We start from the raw sequence: 27,018 nt of genomic DNA, 5'->3' as shown, positions 1-27,018 counted from the left end.
CACTTTCCTGGAGAATTGCTCTTAAGAGCAGCTTCGCCTAAATATCAACTAGACTTGGAAATAGCGAAAAAATCGAATTTCTTCAAACTCGCCCAGAATGAAGCCCTACGGGCACTAGTTACAAAAATATCGTTTTAAGTTCGATAAATCAAAAATTATTTTTTTCCGCAATTTTTTCGTTTCGATGCCCCAAATCGGCCAAAATCCATCGAAAATGAGCGGCATATTCAGAGGCTCGTAAACTCAAAAGCAAAAATCTTCATTACAAACTGATTGCACGTCGTATTTGTACTTCCTTTCTTGTCTATTTAGAGCTAAATAGATCGTGATTTGATTAGAACTTAAATATTTGACGAATTTTTTAAGTTAACGACCCAAGACAGCTTTACAAGAGGTCTACATTTAGCCTATTTTCAAATGCTAAAAAGGCGTTCTGGTACACGGCTTTTCCCGAAATGACTAGTTTGGTCTGAAAGAGCATTGTTTCTTCTTCAAATTACTGAAATAAAATTTTTGGGTAAATAAAATCGTGAGCGCTGAGATAGCGAACTAAATGCAGCACTTCGTCCTGAAAACGTGACCTTTGACCCAAGCGTAACGAAACCAATTACTGCAAGAAAACCCGGAAGAAAAGCAAACGTTCCGTTATTTTGAAACAATTTCTAGTGATATCTCTCCGAAACCATGATTGCAAGAAACTATTTCCAGATATGAAATCTTGCAGGGTCAAAGACGGAGCTAAAGGGCGCATTTTGACACAATAACTTTGTTTGCCGAGAATTGAATTGCAGTCAATTCCAATGAAATTTGCAAACGTGACGTATGTTAGCCGATACTTACCTGAATATTTATATTAATAGAAGAGTCGTCTTCTTGGATTAACCTTCAAAAGAGGCTGGACCCAGATTTGGAAACCTCTAAAAGAAGAAATGTTTAATATTCCGTGACCTACCCGATGCTATAGATTCCATGCACATGCCAACCGCATGTTTGTCGTAAAACCCACTGAACTCCACTGACAGTTTCCATGGGCAACCCCAAAATAAACAATCCCCAAAAATGTAAAGTGAAATTGGCTGTCTTCATGAACAGTTAGAAGCTAGAGTCAAGTTCCATTACCTTTTAAAAAAGCTTGATTCTACTTTGTTCACTCAGTCGTTACTGTCACGTTCGAATACTGCGTAGTATCGGTCACGCCAAAACACTGCAGACCGTGCAGACTGAGTAAGTTTCCCATACAAAGTCTTGTACGCGTTTGTCTATTGAATCAAAAGTCAAATACTGCGCTTGTGCAGCCTGTGGATAAATGACAAACTTTCAGATATATTTAACACTATTTTGTAACTAGACCCAAAAGAAGGAGTCACAATGAAAAGCCCAAACAAGTGTCTGCAGTCTGCACGGTCTCCACTGTTTTGGCGTGACCGATTCGCGGCTTTCGAACGTGAGAGTAGTGAACAAAGTCGACGCAAACAAATAAAATCAAGCACTTTTTAAAGGCATTAGAACTTGACTCTAGCTTCTAACTGTTCATGAAGACAGCCAATTTCACTTTACATTTTTGGGGATTGTTTATTTTGGGGTTGCCCATGGAAACTGTCAGTGGAGCTCAGTTGGTTTTACGACAAACATGCGGTTGGCATGTGCATGGAATCTATAGCATCGGGTAGGTCACGGAATATTAAACATTTCTTCTTTTAGAGGTTTCCAAATCTGGGTCCAGCCTCTTTTGAAGGTTAATCCAAGAAGACGACTCTTCTATTAATATAAATATTCAGGTAAGTATCGGCTAACATACGTCAAGTTTGCAAATTTCACTGGAATTGACTGCAATTCAATTCTCGGCAAACAAAGTTATTGTGTCAAAATGCGCCCTTTAGCTCTGTCTTTGACCCTGCAAGATTTCATATCTGGAAATAGTTTCTTGCAATCATGGTTTCGGAGAGATATCACTAGAAATTGTTTCAAAATAACGGAACGTTTGCTTTTCTTTCGGGTTTTCTTGCAGTAATTGGTTTCGTTACGCTTGGGTCAAAGGTCACGTTTTCAGGACGAAGTGCTGCATTTGGTTCGCTATCTCAGCGCTCACGATTTTATTTACCCAAAAATTTTATTTCAGTAATTTGAAGAAGAAACAATGCTCTTTCAGACCAAACTAGTCATTTCGGGAAAAGCCGTGTACCAGAACGCCTTTTTAGCATTTGAAAATAGGCTAAATGTAGACCTCTTGTAAAGCTGTCTTGGGTCGTTAACTTAAAAAATTCGTCAAATATTTAAGTTCTAATCAAATCACGATCTATTTAGCTCTAAATAGACAAGAAAGGAAGTACAAATACGACGTGCAATCAGTTTGTAATGAAGATTTTTGCTTTTGAGTTTACGAGCCTCTGAATATGCCGCTCATTTTCGATGGATTTTGGCCGATTTGGGGCATCGAAACGAAAAAATTGCGGAAAAAAATAATTTTTTAATTAACGAACTTAAAACGATATTTTTGTAACTAGTGCCCGTAGGGCTTCATTCTGGGCGAGTTTGAAGAAATTCGATTTTTTCGCTATTTCCAAGTCTAGTTGATATTTAGGCGAAGCTGCTCTTAAGGTCATTCCCCAGTATTGCATTGCGCGTCCTCACTGTGCATAATTTATGGCGTCATTGGCGCGCGTTCATACACGCGCACATTGAAAACATGGTGGATTTGCCTTGATATTGAGTTCTGTCAGTTAAAAAATGGCTATAGCTCACTAACGAGCTCGGGCACCCCAAATTTTTTTCCAGTCATTTTTATCAACTAATCATTAGCTTTGCGTGAGAAAAGACTGATCCGATTTCTATGTTTGAAAATTGAATAAATAAGAAAAATAGCAGCTGCAATGTGGTCTTTTCTGTTTTCCAGTTTGATAGCTGTGGCAAGCAATTTGGTTCCAATATTTTAACAAAGATTCAGCCGTCTGTCAAAATCAAACTTAAAAAGTTTATTTGTGTCTGACACAAGTATTGATTTTAGTTTGAGGCGTGTTTTCTTGAGTCTGGACTCACAAAGAGTTTATAATAGCTTGGAATGCGTTCTTGTAATAAGCATTAAATAACGCTAAGTTGGGACATTTTCAATGCCTCACTGCTCCTTAATGAGCGTGGGCACCCCCCTTTTTTATTTTATAATTTAAGTTCTCATATGATGAATATTCATTGGACAAAGTTTGAACAAAAATCTACGTGCAGTTTTATTTCAGGGGAATTACCTTAAAATTTCAAGGTTAGTGTTATTTCTTGCGCTGACTGTAAATTTTTGTATGGGTAATCAAATGGTGACGAGAGAAATATCGAGGAAATAGAATAATTTAGCTCCCGTCTCGTCAAAATTCTTACAATTTTCCGAACCGTTAGGGGATGAAAATTACACATTAGAATTTTGACAAAACGCAAGTGAAATTATTTCTTAATTTTACGAGTATACCTGTTGATTACATTTTAATAACATAGGTGACAAATTACGCTTTTGGTTTGTTTATTGTATCGAGAAATTTCGCGCCAAACGTTTCAACGGCAATTTGAAAATTTCACTTGTGAAATTATAAATTAGCGCTGAAATGTTGCGCCAAAATTAAAGAGTAATTTGTCACCCATGACATTATAAATCAAAAACACGATATATCATCGACAGTTTGTGCATTTCAACCCTCACAGTGACAAAAAAAGAAACAAACAAGGGGAAACCACTGCTTTATCTATACTTATTACTTTAATAAACTACACGGGAGGTAACTATGAATTCATGTTATTAATCTCCAAACCAGTGCCTTCACTTCATCAATTTTGAAACGAAGGTTAAATTAAACTTTCGCAGGAGACAATTTCGTGATGAGCTAGAATTTACGCAAAATAGCATAAACCTGTTTAAGGGAGACCATTTTTAACGAATATTTATGAAATCGCGAAATTAACGATCAATTAATCGTATTAAACTGACTTGGAAGGCTTTAGAGTAAGTCGTAAAAGTGCGGGTAAAAATTTAACTATTCATGAAGATCCAATAAGTCGAAAGTTTCAGGGTTTTTTTTGGGCGGGGGGGGGATGGGGGGGGGGCAGGGGGAATGCTTATGTACCTTCCAATCATGGGAAACTTTTCAGCCTTGGGAAATTAACGAAAATGAATCCCTGGCCAAAACGAAACGAGTAGCTGCAAGTCAATAAAGTAGTGAAAACAGTGGGAAAAAAGATCAGTACTCCTGTTTACATTTCTTCCAAGCTATTTGTTTCGTTAGATTCTCTAGCTATTGCAGTCATGTAGTTTACAGTGCAGTTGAGTAAAAACACTTTTCACTGCATTACGGTTGATAGTGGAATTGAGAAAAACAACCGTCGAGGTAAAGTCACCAACAATGAGAAACCACCATTTTTCCGTGACGAACGAGACAACCGTGAAAGAAACAAGCGGAGTGTAGCACAAAAAGAAATACAGTAGACATGAAACGTATTCCAAATAGACTATTTCAACCGTGACATCATCCGGTGCTGTTTTCCACGCGCATGCACTGATACTTGGCGGTGAATCAGTATCTGATGTCTTCGAACATTAAGAAATATGCGCCAGTAGGCGGCAAACGACCCCAAAAGACAGAGTAGGGTCGTGACAGCCATCGTGAGATAAAAAGCCTTCCTGTTCCATAATCTCATGCTGGAAATACATCCCTTTACTGTCCAGATTAATGCTACAACCAAGGCAGCTCTTGTATGCCTTACAGCGACGTGATACCTCAAGTGACGCTTAAGGGCGAGGAAGCGATCAACTGTTATTGTTGTACATGTAAAGAAAGAAACACAGCACAAACTGTGAATGGGTATACGGTGAAAATTACTTGGTAGAATTCTTGCAAGCCGCCATAGCTTGCAATTCGGAGGGATATGAACAAAGGTTGAACAACTAAACCAACAGCAAAGTCTGTTAAAGCAAGGCTGGCAAGCAAGATTGTTCTGGGAGGTGCAGTGAAGGCGTCTTCCAAATGGTCGTCAAAACAACAGCGTTTCCGAAAAGCGACGCCAGACACATTAGAGCATTGATTGCACAAACGAAAAGACTAATCGAGGATTCTGTTACCGCTGCGTTATCGGATTCGTCGAATTCCCTGTTGTATTCGGTGAGATTCATGTTCGTCTTGCCGAGTTTGCGGTTCGATTAGACAAGCATCTACGGTCAACTATGATACGAAGAGAAAAATCGACTTCAGAAGGCTGCGATTTGCCTTGTTGCTACCGATGAAAAGAATTGAATAAGCTTTCTGGATTAGAGTACTGATTTTCTGTTCGTGACTGCAGTAAGGCCAGTTTTTCTCTCTTCCAAATAAAGCTCGAGTTTAAAAGTTTTGACAAACAAGGACAATGTTTGCGTAACTCAGTCATCTATACCATGCAGGGGACGTTAGGATACAAGTCCCAACTTTCCCTAATTAACTAGGAAAAACTATTGTACAACAAACGAACCAGTCTGTGATTGGTAGACGCAAGACATGACTAGATTATTAAAAGTAGAGATTTCAAATGTAGTATTTCAAAAAGGCCGGGGGACAATGATTTCTATTATATCCCTATTGTGTCACGAGAAACTGGCAATTGAAATTGCATGGTGAGGAATCTTAACTCTACATCGTAATATTTGGGCTATCATCATCCATATTGAATATTTAGTAGGATTTTTTGGCTTAGTTTTAGTGTGCAATACCATTATTTGTAGCACAGTCAAACAAAACTAGCAGGGAGCCCAAAATCCCCAAATTCCGGCGTCATAATATGACTTTAAAAGGGAAAAGATTTTTTATTATTAAATGTTGTCCTTTTGTTATTGTCTCCAAAACAGTTACAAAGAAACGATCCGTGGGATATGTTACTTTAAAGCTTTTCATTGCAAGCTGGCTAAAAGTAACAAGTGATATCAAAGTATTTTTAAATGAGGTTTACCCAGTTTTAAACAAAACAACTTGGGCCAAACCACATAAAATTGATCAAACATTTTGAAAAACAGAGCATTTTCAACCGGGAGAAATGGAACGCCGAGAAACATCATTAATCTGTTCATACTAAAAGTGCACTTTTTTTGTTTCCTGCAGGAAATTAATAACGATTCAAAGGACGTAAGAAAATTTTTTATGACGTATAACTTTCAAGTCAGGCTTTAATTACGAATTTTCAAAGTGAATTAAAACAGTTGTAAATAAAAATGAATATAGCTATAGCTTTATACGTTTCAGCGAAGGAAATATTAGATGAATGTGAATTGATTTTTCTTTACTTCATTAGGACCTCCCATGAGAACAATTTGAATTTTGTAAATATAATGCAACCCTTAATTAAAAGCCGAAATTCACTACACACGTTGTTATCATCTGGTGAGTGTATTCGTTTGGAACCATATTTGATTCAGCAGGGATATAAGGAAATCGAAACAAACAATATATGACTCACTGAAAAGACGTTGAAGCTCATATTTGTTCAATTATAAACTAAGAAAATGTATTGAAATCGTTAGAGTTACGTCATCTAGGTTTCCTGGACCAACAGTTAAGTTTGATGCGTTTAAATAGCAATGAGCTAACGAAATAACAAGAAAAATTAATACTAATGAAAACTGTTCAGTTCGTTTCCTGAAGAGGAGAGGCAGGTAGATCCCAAACGATCATATCTCTCTATTTTGATTTGGAGCAGGTTATAAACACGTTTTGTTTTTCTTGGAAATCAGCAATGCGATGATAAAATAATATATCTTGATGAACCTGACGTATACGGCAAGTTTTTTAAACATTTTAACATAAAATTTAGCAGCTGATGTAGATTTCTAGAATATAGAAAGAAAATCATCATTTGAACCGCAAAATGCTTTGGTAAATAAGTTATTTAGTTTATATTGACGTAATATTGGTCATGGCCTCTATTTGCCACGGCTATATATATTTTTTTTACCCGCGTATCAATTTGTTTGTCTTGATCTTAGAATTCTGAGGCAGAAGGTAAATACAATGTACAAAAATCGCAAGCACGCGTACGGTTGGCAGAGGAAGAAAAGGAAACTATAAGGCTATACTATAGCATAACATATATTATTATATGGAGAAGAGTGTTTTACTGGGAACTAAACCACTCGTAGATTCCATACGCCACTTCATCCGGGACCCGAGTGGCGTATTTTCCGTATGTCACCTTTGTGAGTGTCGTATCGTTCAATGAAGTCACGATTCCCGCCTTTTGCTTTTGCTGAATTGGTTTCTCCATATAATAAAAAGAACATTACACGTTGGCTCGAAGATATGAATTTTACGTTCTCGTGGCAAGAACAATATCTCACGAGTGAGCGAAGCGAACGAGTGAATTATTGTTCTTGCCACGAGAACATAAAATTCATATCTTCTCGCCACCGTGTAATATCCTCTATCCACTCAGTTTATTTTCTCTAATTCAGCTATATTTTATATTCTAAAATGAGTTTTTCTCCATATTTGATGCAAATTTGACAAGTCGGAAAACATATACGATGTTATAAAAAAAAACAAAAACAAAAACAAAAAAACAATAATGATTTTTTTAAAGAACAGTAACCCGGACACAGTATTCTGATTCACGGGCCCATTAAGTGAAGATGACTAGCAATACTAGCGGTGGCGAGAATGAAAGCGCTTTACTACAAAAACATTTTTGACAAACCAAACTGCCACTTTTGTCAAGGCTTGACTGCCTAACAGCCTTTCGAACTTGTTAAAATTGTACTGTTGCAAACATGAAGTTTCCAAATTGCTCTTTACTTCATCAGTTGTGACACCACCTGGAAATTGTGCTGCTTTTTAGTGAAGCTCGAAATTCATGGAACTTAAGGTCACTATGGCCGGAGAGGCTCCGAGAGATGCAGGAAGCTATGCTTAAGAATATCTATCCGGCTTCGCTTATAAACATAGCAAAAACATGGTTATGGCTTAATTGCTCAGGGTTCTCTTTCGGGAATGTTAAATCGTAGGTATAGTCTCTATAAGTTGTTTCCTTCCAAATAATAAGCTCAAGGACGCATATTGGATAGGAAGTGAACATAGAACACTTACCTTAAAGCATCAACCAGGAGATTTCCTATAAATAAGGAGTGACTAAAAATACATATAGTGACATAGCCACGGTCACCAAGCCGAGTTAGCGCCAACACATCCAGACTGAACAAAATGGACAGAGGGAGCGTTAGATTGGTCTTAGTAATAGCCTTTCTCTTGGTGACTTTGAAATCGTACAGTGAAGATTTCAGTGGTCCCTTTCGGCAAGGAAGAAGAGACCTACACAAACAGGTATTTCTTATTTTATAATGTAAAGTTGTTGTTAAGGTACCCTGACAAGCCTGCGTGCGGGCTCTTGCTGGTTGGGCGCTTCTCTCTTTTTTTGGCGTTGCTTCGTCTTGTTGCTTCGCTGCTCTGGTAAAAATTAAATAGAAACAAAGCGATTTTCAGGGAATTTCAAAGTTGGCTTGAATTTCCTTTTTGTGTTTCCTTTTTGGTTTAATTTAGGACTTCTTGACCTTGAAAACTAAAACTATTTCGTGTAAAGTTGTTGCTGTCTTTTTAAGGATCGATTAAATTGTCTACTTCCAAGGCTGGTTATGCTGTTAAAACCTGTAACGTACCATGAAACCCATGTCCATTAGTTCAACACCAGGTACTCATAGAATAGCTTTTATCCACTCCACAGTGTTATGACTTCCTGGAAAGAATTTGTCTGAGGAAGAGGCATATCAGCTGCGACCTGGTAATTTACAGAAAGAGTCAGCTGCAAGAAGGCACTGTTTCCAGCAAAGTTAAGAGCAAAGTGAATAAAGCGAGATCCGTTCCACTTAAAGCTGACCATCATCAAAACATGGACGAACTATCGATGAATGTAAATTGAATGTAATGTGTGATCCTGGGCTTAGAAAAGAAAGATTTGATGGCGCACATAAACCATGAATAAAAATCAAAGAATGTACTAGTTCCCGGGGTATGCAATCGATGGAAATCGATGATCGAAAAACCAATCGATCAATCGATATCAATCGATAAAATTAGTTAGTTGGTATCGATTGGTATCGGTCAATCGATCATCAATCGATAACCACACAAAAACCGTTCATCGATTGCATCGATTGGGACAGCAACCTCGAACCTGTCCGATCATCCGCCATTTTTAGGAAGCCCAGAGGACGAAATTGTTAAAATAATTCCGACCCAGTCTTCTCAACGCAAAGAATATACCCCGTTGCACGTGTACTTCAATTGCCCACTTGCCCGTTATTGCCTTTCCGTGTCATTATATATGTCTACGCAAGAAGTCCGGGAAGAGGCTTTACTGAATATAAGGTGCATCGCTAAAGGCCATCATCTTTGCCGTTTTGGGATGAACGTCCGTGAAGTATTTACTGTTGACAAGAAGAGGGGAGAACGCGGAGACGCGTTTAAAGTTGTTAACCAAGCAAGAACGGGAACAAACTTTTGAGTTGTCAAAAGAAGACGAGTACCTGTAGACGGGGCGTTGAAGAGAAAGAAGAGAGTCTTGTTCTCCTGTTAACGTTCAAAGGATTAAACTGAAATCTGTTTACAATTACTACGTATAAAGACGGGATATTTATGAGCCGATTCCTTCAATGTGCAACCAATCGATATCAATTTATCTATCGATTGTTACTGAAAATCGATACCAATCGATAACCACACGAATCTTCGCCATCGATTGGTCATCGATTATCAATATGAATCGATTAATCGATATCGATTGGTATTGATTGATATCGATTGTCATCGATTATCGATTTCATCGATTGGATACCACGGGATTAGTTACACGGAGATGTAAATGAAACCACTTCACGACACCCTTTGTTTTCATTTACATTAACACATACCAAAATTATATTCAATTTTCGTTCACGTCCATCAGTCTCCCATATAAATATGATCAACATTTCCCTTTTCGCCATCAGTGGGCGCATATGGCTTCAATCGTTTTTTCAATATTTTAATAATTTAACCGTGGTATCATTCTCAGGGAAGTGCAAAAGCACAACTAAGGAATATGTGTTCTACAAAGTACGCAAATCGTGACGTGTTAATTTTCAAACATCGTGTAATGCCATTATATCCTTAAATATCCTCTCCCCCGTGGTAGGGTAGGGATGAGATTACCGTCTAGGGTTTATATTTTGTGTGTGACTTGAACAATTTGTAATAAGCTTTTGTTTTCCAAAAAATATTGGGTCCTGCCTTAGTCCCTATATATGGAGCGAGCCAACTTGAATATCTTCCCTCGAGGACATCTCTGGGATCTTCTAATGGACAAAAATAAAAATAAAAAATTAAATCTGCTGGGCAAAGCCCTCCACAAGTGACAAATTAACAAATTGACGTCAGTTTTTTATGCGTCTGTCCTCTTATTGATGATAAATTGCGTCAAAACATTGTCATAGTGGCCGTGGAACTACGAGCCGCAGGTGAGGTTCCACAGTAAACTTTGACGATGATATGACAAAATTTATCATCAATAAGAGGACACACGCATAAAAAAACTGACGTCATTTTGTTTTTTTTTACAATAACAAGATCCCAAAATAGTCAAATGCCGGAAATAAATGAGGGGAAAAGACGCCGTAAACTTGCCGTAAACAAAGATACGTGAATTTTATTTAAAATGACGCGAATATGGTCAATAGCTTTTCTCGCTTTTTGATTGGCTACTTAACAAAAAATCTCATTGGTTAAAAAGTTTGACAGCTGAAAGTTGAACTTGAAAGCTTGCATAAATTAAAATTTTATTCGTCTGTACTCTTACTGATAATAAAAATGAGCCAATCAGCGCGCAGGAAATTAGACAGCTATTGTAAAGTAATCTCTTGAATAGCGTATATAACATTCACTGTTTTCACAAGATCGATAGCAGAAAACCAATTTTTATTTACCGAAGCGGAATCAAAAATCAAATCGCCGCACATGCACAGATTATAACAGGCTTTTTAAAATAGGAAGACTGACAAAAGCTATTTTGACAGTATCTTGATGCTTTACAAAAGTAAATACACATAATAACTGATAATTGAATGGTAGGTTATTTCCTGACATTCCATTTACGTTTCCTCAAAGCAAAGTGGCATATTGTTTAAAGTCATGATGGGAGAAGAAAGAAGTGACATCTTGAAATGTTAGTGCAGTGGCATTGACCAAAACCCTTTTCATATGAAAGGCAAAAATAAACTGAATAAAGAGAAACTTATTGGAGATCAACGCATGAATAGTTGTTTTGAAAAAAAAAAAGCGTAGGTTTTGTCGGAGTCTGCTATGAAAGTAAGAAACTAAATTGAATTTACTGACAGTTTTGTATAAAAACGTGTAATAAGCTGTCATCTGGAAAAACATCTTTCAATTATATATATTTTTATTCCTTCTTTGCAGTTTGATTCTCAGAATATAAAAATAATGTTTCTGTGCCTCAAACAAAGACACAAAACATATGCTCCTCTCCGAAAAGAACAATGTTAACTAAATAAATAATTCTTCAAAAAAATCGGTTCTCTCAAATCACTCACCGAACTAATTCTTTGTGGAACGAGTACGTCAACTTGGCAATTGTTATTAAATCTGTATCAGTGCACCTCAATGGTACTAGTATATACATGTACAGGAAATTAAACACAGGTTTCGGCGAGACCTTTGACTCATCAGGAGTTTTGGCTTGAAGAAAATCACTTTTAAATTTAATTTTTAGACCATTGTTTGTCCAAAAATGACATATTGACCAATATTTATCAAGCGACGCCAATTAAACGACTCTGAAAGTGTCTGAAATCTCCGTCGCAAATAATGAATTAAAATCACATGTAAAATAGGTAAGTCGAGGTTCAAGCATGGGGCCCCCTCCCGTCTTAGCTTACTGGGTTTCAATGGCTGAAAGACACCGGTAACAGCTCCAGTCCCTTAAGGATAGTAAGTTCGAATTCGAAGTTCGTCAAAAATAGTCCGCTAGGCGTCGTATTTTCAACTCTCTCTCCTCGATGTTTGGTAATGTGGTAAAAAACTAATATATCAAACAAAAAGACCACATCTCTTTGACCACATTTCCAAACATCGAGAACGGAGTTGAAAATAAAACGCTAAGCGGAGTATTTTTGACGAACTTTAAGGTGTTTGGAAATGTAGTCAAACTCGATCTTTTGTGTTTGATGTTCATTTCACTAATGCACACATACATCATTTTATAGTACTCTATATTTACTGCCTTCAATCACAGAAAAATTTCACTCTAAATTATTCATCTTTTTTTAAACATTATTTGACTCCACCGATCAAAAGCTTTAGTCTGCCAGTCGATAACTGATAACCTTTTCGCTAACACTTGTTTGCGCAAGGTGAAAGTACTTACTAGTGTATTACATTCAGTGCATATTTGTTTTTATTCGACATGATTAAGTTCAGTTGCTCAAGGCGCTTTCCTATTGTAAATTAGTCTTGTATTAATGCCCTTTAGGAGGCTGACATTTTAATTAAAATTTGGCATTCGAATAAAAACATATATGAATTTGGAGGAAATTGCGTTCAAGATTCTCTGATAACAAGTACAGAAGTCAATAAAACAGCATTTCAAGTGAAAATTTGCAGCTTTTCTTAAACCCACGCTAAATGAGCAAGAACCATATTGATGAATCAAGTAGCTTGTGTGGTCTTCGAAAAGACGTCGTAACGTATTTCCTTCTAGAAAATGTCGTTGGATGAGTGCTTCGTCCTACCGGATCCTGCAGACGAAAATTTGATGACCCGTCATGCTTCGAACCTCATAACAGCCACTATTAACGCGGTGTGTTCATCTTTCGTTGTTGTAACCAATTTTCTTGTTGTTTTTGTAATAGCACGGAGTACAGCTCTTCATACTCCTTCCAATGTTCTTATGGCGAGCCTAGCATGTTCTGATCTCTTGGTGGGTATGGTGGTGCAGCCCTGTTACGTTGTGTTCCGTCTCTATGAAAACATCTCACACTTTGTACCACCTTGCTTGTTGAGAATCGTCTACTCGGAGAGTTTCTGGGTGTGCTACGGCGTCTCGTTCCTGACGCTGAGTACCATCAGCATTGAACGGTACATCGCCCTGCGCTTGCACCTTCGCTACAAGGAGCTAGTGACAACGCAGCGCGTCCTCATGGTGGCTGTGATTATCTGGGTGATGGATATTGCAATGACTTTCATGGAATGGATCGCTCAAAGCAAGCTCCTCCGAAACTGCCAGGCAGCCCTCTTACTCTTCTGTCTCCTGGTAACCTTTGCCACCCACCTTAAAATATTTTTGATTCTGCGTCGACATCAACGTCAGATAAACAGCATCAATCGGATGTCGTCGAAAAGGAAGAACTTCCAACGCCAGACCAGACTCGCGGTAAGTGTTTCGTACATCGTGGTTATCTACATCACTTGCAACATCCCCGTGCTGTTCGTAATGGTGTACAACTTCGCCGGCGGGCATTTCAACAACCTTAATGTTTTCAGTTGGACAGAGACTATAGCTTTCGTGAATTCGTCGATCAACCCCGTCATTTGTTGCTGGAGGAACAGGGGAATCCGCCGTGAAGTTTTCAACGTTTTAGCAAAGATGATTTGTTTGAACAGAACCCTGGTGCAGGTGGAGTTAGGCAATACGTCTGTTTTGATGAGAGGTAATAATACCAGAGTGCCAGCTCCAGTCCTTGACGTGAAATAAATCTGGACAATTCAATGAACTTAGACAGTAGATTCTACCGTACGGTTTTCAACGTTTTAGCGAAGATGGTTGGTTTGAACAGAACCCTGCTACAGGTAGAGTTAGGCAATACATCTGTTGTGATGAGAGGCAATAACAGAATGTCAGCGACAGTCCTTCGATCACAAGAAATGAATCTGAAAAACTCAATAAATTTAAACAGAGGAATTCGCAGCGCAGTTTCCAACGTTTCAGCGAAGATGATTTGTTTGAACAGACTCCTGAAACAGGAGGAGCGAGGCATAACATCTGTTCTGATGACAGGCAATGATAGGATGTCAGCTACAGTCCTTGGGATGAAATAAATCTCACTAAACTCAGACGGTAAAATCCGTCTTACAGTTTTCAAATTTAAAGTTGAAACTTGTAGCGAGGATGATTTGTTTGAATAGAGCCCTGGCACAGGTGGAACTAGACAATACATCCGCTGTGACGAGAGGGAATAACAGAATGTCAGCTACAGCCCTTAATGATCTGAGAGGAAAAGAATCTGGATAACTCAACAAACTTAATTGAGATAAAGAAAGAAATTGAAGAAATTTTGCGATCCATTTGAAAACCAAAATAATAGACCTAAGTATGTCGAATTTGCACCATCATATAAGTGTTCTTTATGAAAAAAAATTGCGAGGAGCCTTAATGTACTAAATTGGCAAGACATGAATCTTGAAAGATTGCGTCTAGAATGACAAAAAGAAATAAAGAGGGAGAGACTCTTTTTCGCCAGTAACTTGAAATATCAATTGTCCTTACAGATTTTCAGCAATGATATTCAGTGGACATTTTGTTAATTCGTTGGCACAAGATAGCATTTTCTTGTGATTGGTTGTGATATTCTCATCATCTTTCTGCTTGACAATGTGTTAAGTTTTCAAGGAGAAGTTGAAGTTGATCAATGAACAAAGACCATGCATGGGGCAGTCCCTTTCAGACATTTCCATTGTCACGGGTAGTCCAATAATTTTTTTTTTTATTTTGACAATTTGCTTCAGATATCATCCAGTTTACCTTGCTTTAAAAATGCCCGAATTAATTAAAGTTGATTAAATCTCTTTTCTTGCTGAGCACTGAAGTGGACTGCAACTGAATTATGATGTCGTACTGAGTGATGACATTTGACATGTTGTCGTAACGTACCTAGTGGGGACATTTTAGCACCGGTAATTCACAGAATTATGCAAACAGCGTCGTGCAGAGGATAATACAGAGTACCAATACTGCTCAATAACTTTCGCTTGGATGGCTACACAATAGAGTTTTATCCTCAGACTTAAAAACTGAGTTATGACAGCCTTGTACAGCATTATAAACAGTATCACATGAAAGTGCTGCTCCATAGTGTGGCTTTCATTTGAATAATCATACCCTGGAGTTTTATCCACAAAGTCAACGATTGACCTTCGCTTAATTAGACAACAAAATAAAACAGTATCACGTGAAAGCAATGTTTAATAACTTTCAGTTGTTGTGGTTCCTCTGTCCCATAAGCTTTATAGAGCGTACGTGAGAAAAAGTTACTGGAACTTTCGTTTGGCGTTACATGACGTACGTTTTGTTTCCATTAGAAAAGGCTATTGAATGTAATTTTCATTTCCAATACATGTGTGTACGTTATATAAACAAATTGTGGTAAAACGAAGTACACGAAACACGTAATCGCTAGAAGCAAAAGATGAATGTTACTGATAACAACGCCACGACGCGTGCTATATCGATAAACAGATTTTTATTTCCACGAACTAGGATAACCTGGCGGCAAACATGAAGAACTACTAATTTCTCAGGGAAAAAACCCAGGAAGTAAGTAATGAGGATTTTTTTTCGACGTCATCAATACATGCAAATAACACGACCAATTGATGAGTAATGATGAGTCATGTTAGTTTTTTTTTTTGCAGTATAAACTTAGCATTAACTTTTTGATTTCAAGAGATTGAAAAAATCAAATATATCCAGCTTTAATCCGAGTACAGAAAAGACAACAATAAATTTCAGTCAATTGAGAAGACGCAGAGTGTAACTTTTAATTGTATTTCTACAGAAATTCATAATATGTCCCTAAACACATGTGTATTTGTCTTATTTCCGCGGCATTCAATTAAGCTGTTGATTAAAAGAACTAGCATATGTTAATAATGCCTGTCGACTTTCGCGGATTACAGTCTGACATAACAGTCAGTGATATTGATGGATGTTTCTTAAAAGCTCTATATCTCTGATGTATTGCGACATTTTGCTCAGACTTCAAGGGTATTCGATGACAGGAGATGAATCTAAGTGCGGATGATAAAAAAAAAACAACAACATTCGTTCGAAAAAATCTAATTTTACATGACGCGGATTGCACACAATGGACATGAATTATTCTGATGAGTGTTTTTTCCTGGTGAATCCTGACTTCGATAAAGTTCACTACCGTTACACCACGAACTTTATAACAAGCATTATAAATGGCTTTTTCTGCCCCGTCGCTGTTATCGGAAATTTCGCGGTTCTCTTCATAATATTTCGAACAGCGTGGCTGCGAGAGCCATCAAACCTACTCCTTGGATGTTTAGCTGTTTGCGACATGCTGGTTGGCGTTATTGTTCAGCCCAGTTACGTTTCGTTTAGGCTAAGCGAAAACCGTGATAATTTTGTTCCCTGTTTTGTAAGAATGACCTACTCGACGTCATTTTTCATCTGCTATGGAGTTTCCTTCCTTACTCTAAACGCAATAAGCTACGAGAGGTACCTGGCATTGGCGTTGCACCTTCGTTACAAAGCCCTAGTTACCAGGCGACGTATTCTAACGCTAGCAGGTTTAATATGGATCTTAAACATATCACTGACCTGTCTTCAATGGGCTCGAATCAATACCACCGTGCGAGCTATTCACCTGACTCTCTGGTTCGTATGCCTGTTAACCTCAGGGCTGCTTCAGTTTAAAATCGTCGGCATTGTTCGTCGACATCACGATGAAATCCGACGACAAGAAGTCCAGTTGAACTCCAATGCGAATAGTTACCGACGTCAGCTTAAGCTTGCGGTTAATGTCGCTTATATCGTAGGCATTTATATTTTCTTTAACCTGCGGTGCTTGTGTTGACTACTTATCATCAAATTGTCCAAGGAAATCTGAGTAGTTACAATTATTATAGCTGGGCTGAAACGTTGGCTTTGTTGAATTCGACATTAAACCCCATCATTTGTTGCTGGAGAAGTCGAAATATCCGAAAAGCAATTTTTAAACTTGTGGCCGTGTGGATAACTTGTAATACTTTGAATGAAATTGAAGGCCCTGAAACTAATGGTATCAATTCGAGACGGTACGATTGTCAGTGTTAAGTGCAATTGAAATCACTTAATCGTCTTCAAGAGCTTAAAAGTGAACAGGAAAAATATACTCAACTAAGTAGTTCATAGCGCGATCAAAATATGGAACGTTTGTAATTTTTTCAAACAAAAATATATTTGCTTTCATTTGTACCTTTTACAAAGAGTAATCTATTTAAATAAACAGTTGCATTAGTTGATTTTGCTAAGTCTGCATGCGCGGAATGAGTGTGCCTACCGATGTTTCCTCTAACGTCACCTTAAAAATCCCAATATAAGCCGTTTTAGGGTGCGAAAAAAAACCTTCCTCATCATAACAATATCTTAAAAAAAAGAATGTATATATTTTATTAAACAAGCATGGGGTCCGTATTGGCTAAATATTTGTCGTGTTTTTTTTAGCAGGTTTAAGGACCGAGCCGCAGAAAATTCGTGAGTGGTCTGTCTTGGCGGTCCGTGTTGCGAAATCCGGACCGCTGAGATAAGCAATCAGAATTCTTCCTTTTTTTCGCGCGCCAGTTCAGCCGTATTTTTATTAGGATTAAACCTATTCATACAGAATTAGAATAAAACAGTGGCTACAAATACGTTAAATGTGTTACTACCTTTGTCATACAGTACTCAAATGTTCATGGGGGGTTGCTCTTTATAGTTCACGTTTTACAATACATTTTTCTGATACTATCGATTTCCATCATGATTTTTATATTATTCCTTCTATTTTGCACAATATTCTTTAGACAGGAAACTAAGTCAATTAAAGTTTTAGTTCTTCATCGTCTACTTAATTATATTTATTCCTTCAACTTAACTCAACGGAGAGCTATGTTCGCCATAATGATGAACCAAATCAGGGACCATAAATTAGTCCCTATATAAAACAGATTCTAGCTAAATATTTACAGGTCGGTAAAAAGTACCGAGCAAAATGGAAATCTTTCCAGTCGTAAACGAACAGAACAATAGGGAAATAAATGTGTTATAAACAAACCGTTTAAATAGCTGTGAGAAATTTATCAAACGTGCGTAAACAATAAGTGGGAATGGAAGCTTATATTAATGCCAAATCAGCATTACAGGTAAAACAGGGAAATGTGAAAAAATAAGAAGAAACCTTATGGATCAGAACTTCTCAAAGTCATCAATAATTCATCAAGTTTAAACACAGGAAAAATGACCGTGACGATCTTTGAATATCTCATCTTAATTAGCATACATTTTTACGATTTTATTCCTCCGTTTCCCCTTAGTTTTAGTTTCGATTGAGAAGATCTGTCAAACACTCGAGACACTGATTAACTACAATACCAGACACCTCGAAGTTCGTCAAAAATACTCCGCTGCACGTCGTATTTTCAACTTTCATCTCGGTGTTTGGAAATGTGATCGAACACGACCGTATTCGTGTTTGATATGTTACTTCCGGCACAGTTAATAGAGGGAATATATGGCTAAGAAGCCCGGTAAACATCAAAGACGCAAACAAACAGGCCAAGATTTATGTTGGAAGGTCCTTGACCCTGCGCATCTTTTGCTTTTATGCTCACTGACTATGTATGAATTACATAATCGCAATCCTTCTATTGGTTAGTTGTATGAGCACACATAACAACTTTTGTATTTTGCCAGGTTTTGTGCAGGGTCAATCCCCAGAATAGCCGACAAAAACATGCAAAAAAGAACTTTGCCAGGTTTCAGAGCCATTGCCTCTATAAACTATTCTTCCACTGACTTGCATGTGACCATGCCTGCCACGTGCTTTGCTCATCGTGTATCAATCTTGCACGCAGCCGATTATCCCCCCATGGTAGGAAAGCTCAAGTATTCCAGAAGGCTCTGCTTCATAGTAAGTTTCATCTTCGGCAATGGTACACCATCTCGTATGACTGAGGAGATCTTCTGGTATTATATGATCACAACATTAGCAGATACTTAAAACTTCAAACCTCATTTTCTCTGATTGACATGGCATTGAAGCTTTGTTGAAGTAGACTAAAGTGTAAAGACTGACTGGCTAACAAACCCTCGGCCAGTTTTTGAGCCGGCGGACCATTAGAAGCTCAGCGTTCACTGAGCTACCATGCATGTACATGTATTTAAATATGCAGCTGCCTGCCAGAAGGACGCCCCCTTATCACAAGATCCTTTAGAACACCACAATGATGATGCTATGCGATATAGCGAAGGAAAAACATATTGCAGTTAGTTTCAGTGATTTCAAAGACACGACGACATAATTCAGTTATTTGTAAAAAGTGTACGCGACTTTTCAATTTGACATCACAATCAAACTTCTACATACGCAGCTCATTATTTATTTTTTTTAAGCTCCATGGTTTAGTGATTTTTTGATAAAACTAAAATGTTATTTTTAGGTTTTCAGTAATGATAATGTAAGCCTTTTGGGAATCATGCTCGTGGCAGTGCACCTTTAAAATCGTGCCTAACATCTATGGATATGCAAACAATCCCAGTACAGCTAAATCATCGCTACATCTGGACTTAATGGTCTGCAAACATGAGGGGACTAGTCGCAAAACTAGTCCTCCGAAGAGTTTACACGAAGGGACTGGTCGCAGGGACTTGTCCCACGAACAGTTTACACGAAACGTTTTGAGGAACAAGTTGCAGGGACCTGTCCCAAAAATTCAAACCAGTTTGAATTCGTGGGACTCGTCGCAGGGACCAAAGTTTGGTCCCTGCGACTAGATTTTGAAAAAAAAACGGCCAGTTCACACGATGGGACTTGTCCCCGCGATTTCTTGTAGGGAGTAGTCGCAGGGATTAGTCCCCTCGTGTGCGCCGCCCTTAAGGCTCTAATTTTCCCCTGATAACTCTTTTGTGGAAATGACTGAGGAATTTGTAACGACCAAATGGGGTTCTTGATAACGTTTGTACACAACTAAAGCAATATCGTTATCAGGTATTTCTAAGAATGACAAATACCTGGCGAACACTTTTCTCCCATTCCCTTCAACGTGAAACAACTCTTTGATTGCTCTCCGAATCGCCTTCACCCTCCAAATGCAAATAATTGGATTAGCAGTTGAATTCAAGAAGGCGGCGGTTTCCACCCAGCTGTACAAATTGTAAGTGTTTATTTCGATGAGGATTATTTGATGCAAGGCTGTTATGAGAAGAACTGGAAGGTTAAAAGCCAGATAGACTGCCATAATACATGCAATGTTCGCTGCAAACTTGATTTGCATTGCACTTTGGCTACTGGTGCTGCTTCTTTGACGAGATGAATCTCTCAATTGAAGTTGCTTGATTTGGTTCTGATGACGGCGAATTATCGGGAGGACTCTCACCTGGCTCACAAGAGCAGTTATCAAAAGGATTAACCAACTCATAAGATGGATACCCCGTGCGATCTCGTTATGAACCCATTGTAGAACCGTTAAGATGACGTTTACCATCCAGATGAAAATCACCAGCTTCATGACTCTAGAATGGTGTATTAGGTGCGCATACTTGAGAGGAAAAATCAATGCCAGGTATCGTTCACAGCTAATGGCGCACAAGGTCGTGAGGGACACACCATAACAAATGAAAAATCCCGTCGAATAGAGCAGCCTTACTGAACAAGGAACAAACTTGTGTGTGTTTTCTGTAATTCTAAAAGCTACGTAACTCGGCTGAACTACCAAACTAACAAGAAAATCTGACGCTGCGAGACATCCGAGTAGCATGTTCAAAGGAGTTCGAAGTGAAACTTTCCTAGAGATAACTAAAACAATGAAGAAGTTTGCCACAACACCAAACGGTGACAGAACCGCATTTAAAACACCTGTGACCAAGTTGGTTGTATATCGCTCTGCAACCTTGTCGAATTCAGGATCAGGCAAGATCGAGAGGCAGAAGTCGCTGTCGAGAGGAAAATGATTCGAAATTGCAGTTCCAGTTTCATCGCTGTGATTGGGCATAATTTTGCTTCGCAGCTCTAGATCTTCGAAAGCGTTTTGCTAAAAAATATACAACAGCTGAACTTGCAGAGTCAACTTTGATACCTATTGTTCTAATGTAGTTAAGTTTTACCAGCTTATGGTAATTCCCAAGCTAAGTTAAACATGTCAGAATCAATGATGAACGATTTTTGTTTAAAATGAGCTGTATGAGAAGACAATTGAAACGGGACGTTATAATTCATTAAGATTATCAACGGGTTCCAAAATGCAAAATTGGTTTCTACATTTCTTAATCAGAAAACCTTTAAAAAGACAATTTTTAGTCTTTGATATGCCGGGAATATTTTCAATTAAATTGGAGAGAAAGTTTCTTTCATTAAACTTGACAAATTTAGATCTCCATAATGACAAGTAGAAGAATTCCTTGTTATGATGAAAGTCGGCAAAATTAAAGCAGATGGCGGACAATTATACCTTTTGCGCAATTTCGCTTGAAGAACAAAACCAACCGCTATTCGCAGCAGGAAATGCAGTTTATTTTTATTTGAGTGTTGCAGACTTCCGTTTGTTATTGCAACACAACTCTTAACGTCCTCCAAGTTGCAATTACATGTTTTTGAGAAAGCTTGGATTGTTACTCATTTCACGATTACACTAAAGATCTATGACCAGTTTTTTAGAAGGTTAACTTGATATTGGAAGACTGAGTTCATTTTTGTTCGATAATGAAAAGAAGATGTGCCAAGACAAAGCAAATTGAAAAAAAAAAAAATGACTAAAGGGACGGATGATCTGGGAGTGTTATGGTCATTTATTCACATATGTGCGCTGATTCCATTTACAGCACTTCCAAAACTAAGAAATCCTTTGTATTTGAACTTATCGCTAGATCGTCATCTTTAAATCAATCACATTCGGGAGAAGAGGTCACTTGTCTTCCTGCCGACTAGATCAACTTGCAAGTGTTTTATTTACACCCGTCCCTCCGTCGCTTATAACTAGCTATTTTTAGAGTGTGTCCCAAGTGCTTCAGTTCTCGTGACTTCCCCTTGTCCACATGCAGTGTTGTGTCTGGCATGTCAGTCCTAATTTCTCTTTACAAATTTTGTTTGAAAAGGTATTAGAGCGGAAGGTTATTGTGCGAGGACATTTCCTAAACCTCAAAAGTATAAGATACATGTGCTACAGGGATTCTTTTTTCTGAGGTAAAACTTCCTATCCGGAATCTTTTTGCGATAGTTAATATTCGCTGGGTGGCGTGAGCTCAAAATTGGGTTTAAATAAATGAAAACTCGTTGCCTGCGAGATTTCCAGAATTAAGCCGCGAACTCTCGTACACTTTCATCTCTTCTGCTCCGCTGGCATTCAAATTTCAACCCTCTAACTATACTTTTTTCGTGAAAATGGACAGGAGTTTTCACCTGTCAGATACTCTAAAACAAACTCTATTATCCAACTTATAACTCTCAACTTACATCGATCGCAATCGATCGTTCTTTCTTAAGCCTTAAATGTTTAAGTCCAACTGCTCTTAAGCTATCCCTTTTTATCAGCTCGGCTTGTTGTTCTAATAGTTATGTCTTAAAGTGAGTATAACGCAAATGGGCTGCCTTGAATGATAATCTTAGTTGCAAGGCCCTGTTGTCACAATCTTGACGTCTTAAAGCCAGCTCATGTTCAGTATTTGCTAAAAAAAGTTGACTTATTGGTTTGTGTTATTAACTTGTCTTAAGCCGTTTCATCACAAACACGATAAATTATCCGAACGGCTGAAACGACTTCCAAATCAACATCCTTGTTACCATGGAAACTGCGTTGTCGATGACAACATGTGTTCTGTGGATAATTAAATATAATTTTGAGGAGGTCTACTCGCGGACCAAGTGACAAACGAAAACAGAAGCGTGTTGCCTGCGTCAACGCTAACAGTATAATACATTACTCCTCTGTGCGTTATTAAACGAGATATTCTTGTCAACAGGCCATTTCCGACTTCCCTTTTGCTTCTTTGTCAAAACGAGTCTAGTTTTCTTGCAAAATCATTCATATGGAAATGTGTTCCAACAACAGGTTCATTTTCAAACAAATCAAGCTCATTCTCATACGAAAGTCTTTGCTTGGGGACTCGTTTTGAGACAAAGGCACAAGGTAATTCGGAAATGGCCTATTGATTGGCTGTAGAATTTTATGTAGCTATTTGGGTGAAATAAATTGTCTTTTTAAAAACATTTTCCGCTTCCCAAAATAGAAAACATTTAAGGCTAAACCATTTAAGAAAGCAAAAAATTACAGCTAAATTTCCTCTTCTAAAAGGTTTTACCCTTTACAATTTATTTCCAACTGTTCTGAAACAAACTATTGTTCGATCGGCTGTAGATTGCAACCAGCTGCTCATAACGAAAATTCAAACTCCATGTATTACAAACACAGTGACAAGTTTCGCTGTTTTTATTTCTTTTTTAGACCCTTTATCTGGTTAACTCCGCAAAATTTAAAAGTTTTCAAACCTAAAACGAGTTCCAGGTTTAAATTTATTTCTTGTTTTTTTTTTTTTTTTTTTATTTTAAAGAAAAAAATAACTTCCGCTAAATTGGAAACGTCATTGAGTAAAATTAAAGCTAGTTGCCCCTGACAGAAACGAAGCCAGGTCAGTTCGATTTGATGTTTTGTAACAGACATGGACACAAAATTTTAAGTCGATACCCGCCGTTTTTTTTTGACAGTCCTGAAAGATGAATCGCATTTAAAACAAGCTTTCCTTAAAGACACCTCCCTCTCCTTTGTGTAACCAAGAAAATATGTCAAACAGCAGACATTTTCGCGAAGAATTACTTTATTAATTTCACAAAGTACAACAGCCACGAAAAAAAAAATGTAAAATTTCCATCGATTCAAGAAAATGGTTCTAGAAATATTCTTTCGTAGCAATTACCAGCCACGCCAGGGTACAATTAATCGTTTGATCAAAATACCTACTTGAATAAATCCGGTTCGATCATGTTGTAAGGAAAGAATTTGACAAGGTATAAAAATTACGAATAACTACGGATACATGCAACAAACTCTTGGCGAAAGTGCCATTCAACGACTATGAGAGGAATAAGTTGAATATTTACAGAGGCATCAATGGCTCTATGGGCTTAAAGGCAACCAGCCCCTACCGAATTTCGTAAATACTGCAAGATTTAAATGCTCTTTTAAGCCGGTTTCAACTCACTTACATTAATAGCACGTCAAATATTGCTTACTCTTTGGAGTTACTCTATCTGTTTCTTTTACCGAACAATTTATTAAGGTCAGCTGATACCGCTCTATCGATAAGCTGTGAGTGGTGTCATTGTTACGTTGTGCTTTCAAATTTCAGTTTCACAGAAACATATTGAGTAATATATGAACGTACCAGGTCATTCATAAAGTTTGTTTAGCAATCCCAATGACCTCACTAGCATTGTAGGTAGAGTCGGTTTTAGTCATAGGGAGGGGGTTGGTCAATGCCATTGGATATATAGCCGGGACAAGTCTACTACGGCGTTTTTAGTGGAGCAAGGTACTAGCAATAAAAGAGCGAACGTTGGTCAATTGCTCGCAATACTTTATGAGCGTCAGCGTCAAGGCCAAACGTCGAATTCACGTGAGAAGAACTAAACTGAGCGATTTAAGTTCATTACCTGATAATTTCGACGTTTGACTCAACTGAGTTCATCCAACTGAATTTAGATCGACTAACACGTTGCATCCATTTGAAGTAGTCGGATAGAACGTGCTGGTTCATCTGAAGTTCGAATTTAATCGACGTTTGACCCAATGATCATGCTTTATCGTTTGGATTGACTCTAAAAATTGCGATTAAGTTCATCTCATGGCCTATAATTATTAAAGCACAATTGTTCCAGGCTGTTCCCTCTGCATGGTATTCAGGGTGATGTCCCGTACCTACGGCGGCGTAATGTGTCGAAATCTTACCAACACAACATGGTTATTAAACGGTATTTCCCCAAATTTCTTCTCCTTTGTCCTTAATCTTGGTAAGAATTCTGTGATGGCATTTCGAATGGTCTTTACTCTCCAGAAACACACCAATGGATTAACAGTGGAAGTCATGAATGCCACAGTTTCGGCCCAGCTGTAGACGTTGTAGCTTTCGATATGCCTTTTGACGATTTGATCAGACGTAGTTATAACAAGAACTGGTAAGTTGAAGGCAAAATATATGGCTATGATGGACGCGATGTTTATCGCCAGCTTGATTTGCATTTGGCGAGTGGACGTCATGGAGTGTAGCTGTTGAATTTGCCGCTGGTGATGCCGTATAATAGAAAGAATTCTGCACTGGGTGGCGATAGCGATAAACAGCGAAGCTAACCACAAACTTAGATGAATTCCTCGGAAAGTGTGATTATGAGCCCATTGGAGTAACTTTAATAATATGTTGACCAACCAAATGATCAGGACAGTTTTCATTACGCGTTGGCGGTTAACAATACTTCGATACCGGAGGTGGCAGAGCAAAGCGATGAGTCTCTCGCAGCTTATCGTGCACAGCGTCATGAAGGAGACACCATAACACGTGTAAAATCCTATCGAGAACAACATTCTGATAGCACAGGGGACGAATCCACTCTGGTTCTCCAACAGTCGGTAAGCGACGTAACTTGGTTGCACCACCAAACCAACGAGGGCATCAGAAACTGCAAGGCTGCCGAGCAGCAGATTGGAAGGCGTTTGTAGCCCAGTTTTTCTGTAAACTACGAAGGTAATAAAGAAATTTGCTACGACAGCGAACGGTGATAAAACGGCGTTAACCACAGCTGTCACTAAATTGGTGGTCCAGCGCTGATAAGCTTCGTCAAACTCTGGATCTAGAAGATGATAACAACTGCCGCTTCTAGAAGAAGCACTCGTAGCTGGCATTGTCAAATTTGTGAAATTTTCTGCGTCGAAGAAGTTCATGTCGAATTTGTGTAGAAAACAAGGCTTTGAAGTAAGTTTTGCGTCGCTAGATGACCCTGAATTGTCTCACGCGTGTTTCGCGCATAACATAAAATTTGAATAACTATATTCATGGCTTAATTAAACACTTGGTAGCTAAGGCTGTAAAAATAAAACGGATGAGCCGGCAAATGGTCTATCAAAAGTGTCACATAACCCTTATCTTATTTTCATCTGCCTGGAGAAATTTGATAAGTTGACTTATATTGCGCTAAAGATAGTACTACTCAGGCGCTAAAATACGTTTACATTACAAAAACTGAAGGTTTTAGACATTCGAGCATTGACAAATACCAAATAAAACGATGAAATCTTATAGTTTTGGATTATGCGATTTTCTCACGTTTGAGAAGAACGGGAACCGCGCAAAACGGAATTTTCCGACCTTAAAAAATAAATAATAAAAAAAGCAGGTGATTTCGAACACGTCAAAAGACGTTGAAGAGATTGGCTGTCTAGAGTTGCAGTCAATGTTTTAAAGGTGTTTTGCCCTAGGTGTGACAATTAAGTCATATATTATCTTGAAATCTAAACAATGTACTTTATTGGTTCCAGCTTACTTAAGCTGAGCTTTAGAAATGCTATTGGCGCACTGTAAAATGCAAATTGTCATTTCATTACAGCTTTATATTTTGTGCTCAGCTTATAATTACGTGTTTGCTACCATCTGTAAGCACCTTTTTTTCGTTGATGACTGTTAGTCTCCAATTTACGCTACTTGGTGGCCCTGTCTGCTGATGGTAAGTGGAGAAAGACCAGAGTTTGAGTCTAACTGCAGTCCGTGCTCCGTCAATTCCTCCATGGACATAGCACTTATACCCCATCGACACTACACCGGTGGAATTTCAAAACGCAGGTTTCACTCTGAAAACGCAGCAAATGTTCTCCGTCCACACTACGCCTGAGGAATTTGAAAACGTAACAATCACCGCAACAAAAATTCTGGCAGAGAAATCACATGATTATCGTGACTTCATCTTTTTCGAAAAGCTCTGTTTTTAAAATGTGTTCCGTCCTCACGAAAACGAAAAGCCGGCAG

At 38.2% G+C, this 27,018-nt stretch overlaps 3 protein-coding genes, 2 long non-coding RNA genes and 1 pseudogene across 5 annotated transcripts; 3 read left to right on the top strand and 3 right to left on the bottom strand.

Annotated features, from left to right (window-relative positions):
- Nucleotides 1-510: 510 nt before the first annotated feature.
- LOC149114294 (uncharacterized) lies at nt 511-1,893 on the bottom strand. The gene is made up of 2 exons (XR_016206435.1): nt 1,120-1,893; nt 511-917 (listed from the first exon to the last, which is right to left on the bottom strand). It is a non-coding gene; the product is annotated as an uncharacterized LOC149114294 (long non-coding RNA).
- Nucleotides 1,894-8,140: 6,247 nt separating this feature from the next.
- LOC149114293 (uncharacterized) lies at nt 8,141-8,983 on the top strand. Its single transcript, XR_016206434.1, has 2 exons — nt 8,141-8,312; nt 8,710-8,983. It is a non-coding gene; the product is annotated as an uncharacterized LOC149114293 (long non-coding RNA).
- Nucleotides 8,984-12,608: 3,625 nt separating this feature from the next.
- On the top strand, nt 12,609-16,071 carry LOC110057352 (adenosine receptor A2b-like). Its single transcript, XM_089286768.1, has one exon. It carries the CDS (start codon nt 12,739-12,741, stop codon nt 13,726-13,728), a length of 990 nt encoding a protein of 329 aa, XP_089142894.1. The 5' UTR covers nt 12,609-12,738; the 3' UTR covers nt 13,729-16,071.
- A 46-nt stretch (nt 16,072-16,117) lies between these two features.
- LOC110057351 (melanocyte-stimulating hormone receptor-like) lies at nt 16,118-17,708 on the top strand (annotated as a pseudogene).
- A 1,684-nt stretch (nt 17,709-19,392) lies between these two features.
- On the bottom strand, nt 19,393-21,035 carry LOC110057312 (melanocyte-stimulating hormone receptor-like). The gene has a single exon (XM_020763905.2). It carries the CDS (start codon nt 21,006-21,008, stop codon nt 19,899-19,901), a length of 1,110 nt encoding a protein of 369 aa, XP_020619564.1. The 5' UTR covers nt 21,009-21,035; the 3' UTR covers nt 19,393-19,898.
- A 2,493-nt stretch (nt 21,036-23,528) lies between these two features.
- Nucleotides 23,529-26,374, bottom strand: LOC110057343 (uncharacterized). Its single transcript, XM_020763927.2, has one exon. It carries the CDS (start codon nt 25,938-25,940, stop codon nt 24,924-24,926), a length of 1,017 nt encoding a protein of 338 aa, XP_020619586.2. The 5' UTR covers nt 25,941-26,374; the 3' UTR covers nt 23,529-24,923.
- Between the last annotated feature and the right edge of the window lie 644 nt (nt 26,375-27,018).

Source organism: Orbicella faveolata, unplaced genomic scaffold, assembly GCF_042242905.1.
Source record: "Orbicella faveolata isolate gen_17 unplaced genomic scaffold, um_ofav_v1 contig_14, whole genome shotgun sequence".
Lineage (NCBI taxonomy): Eukaryota > Metazoa > Cnidaria > Anthozoa > Scleractinia > Merulinidae > Orbicella > Orbicella faveolata.
The sequence above is the reverse complement of the archived record's forward strand: the minus strand, read 5'-3'. Positions and strand labels throughout refer to the sequence as shown.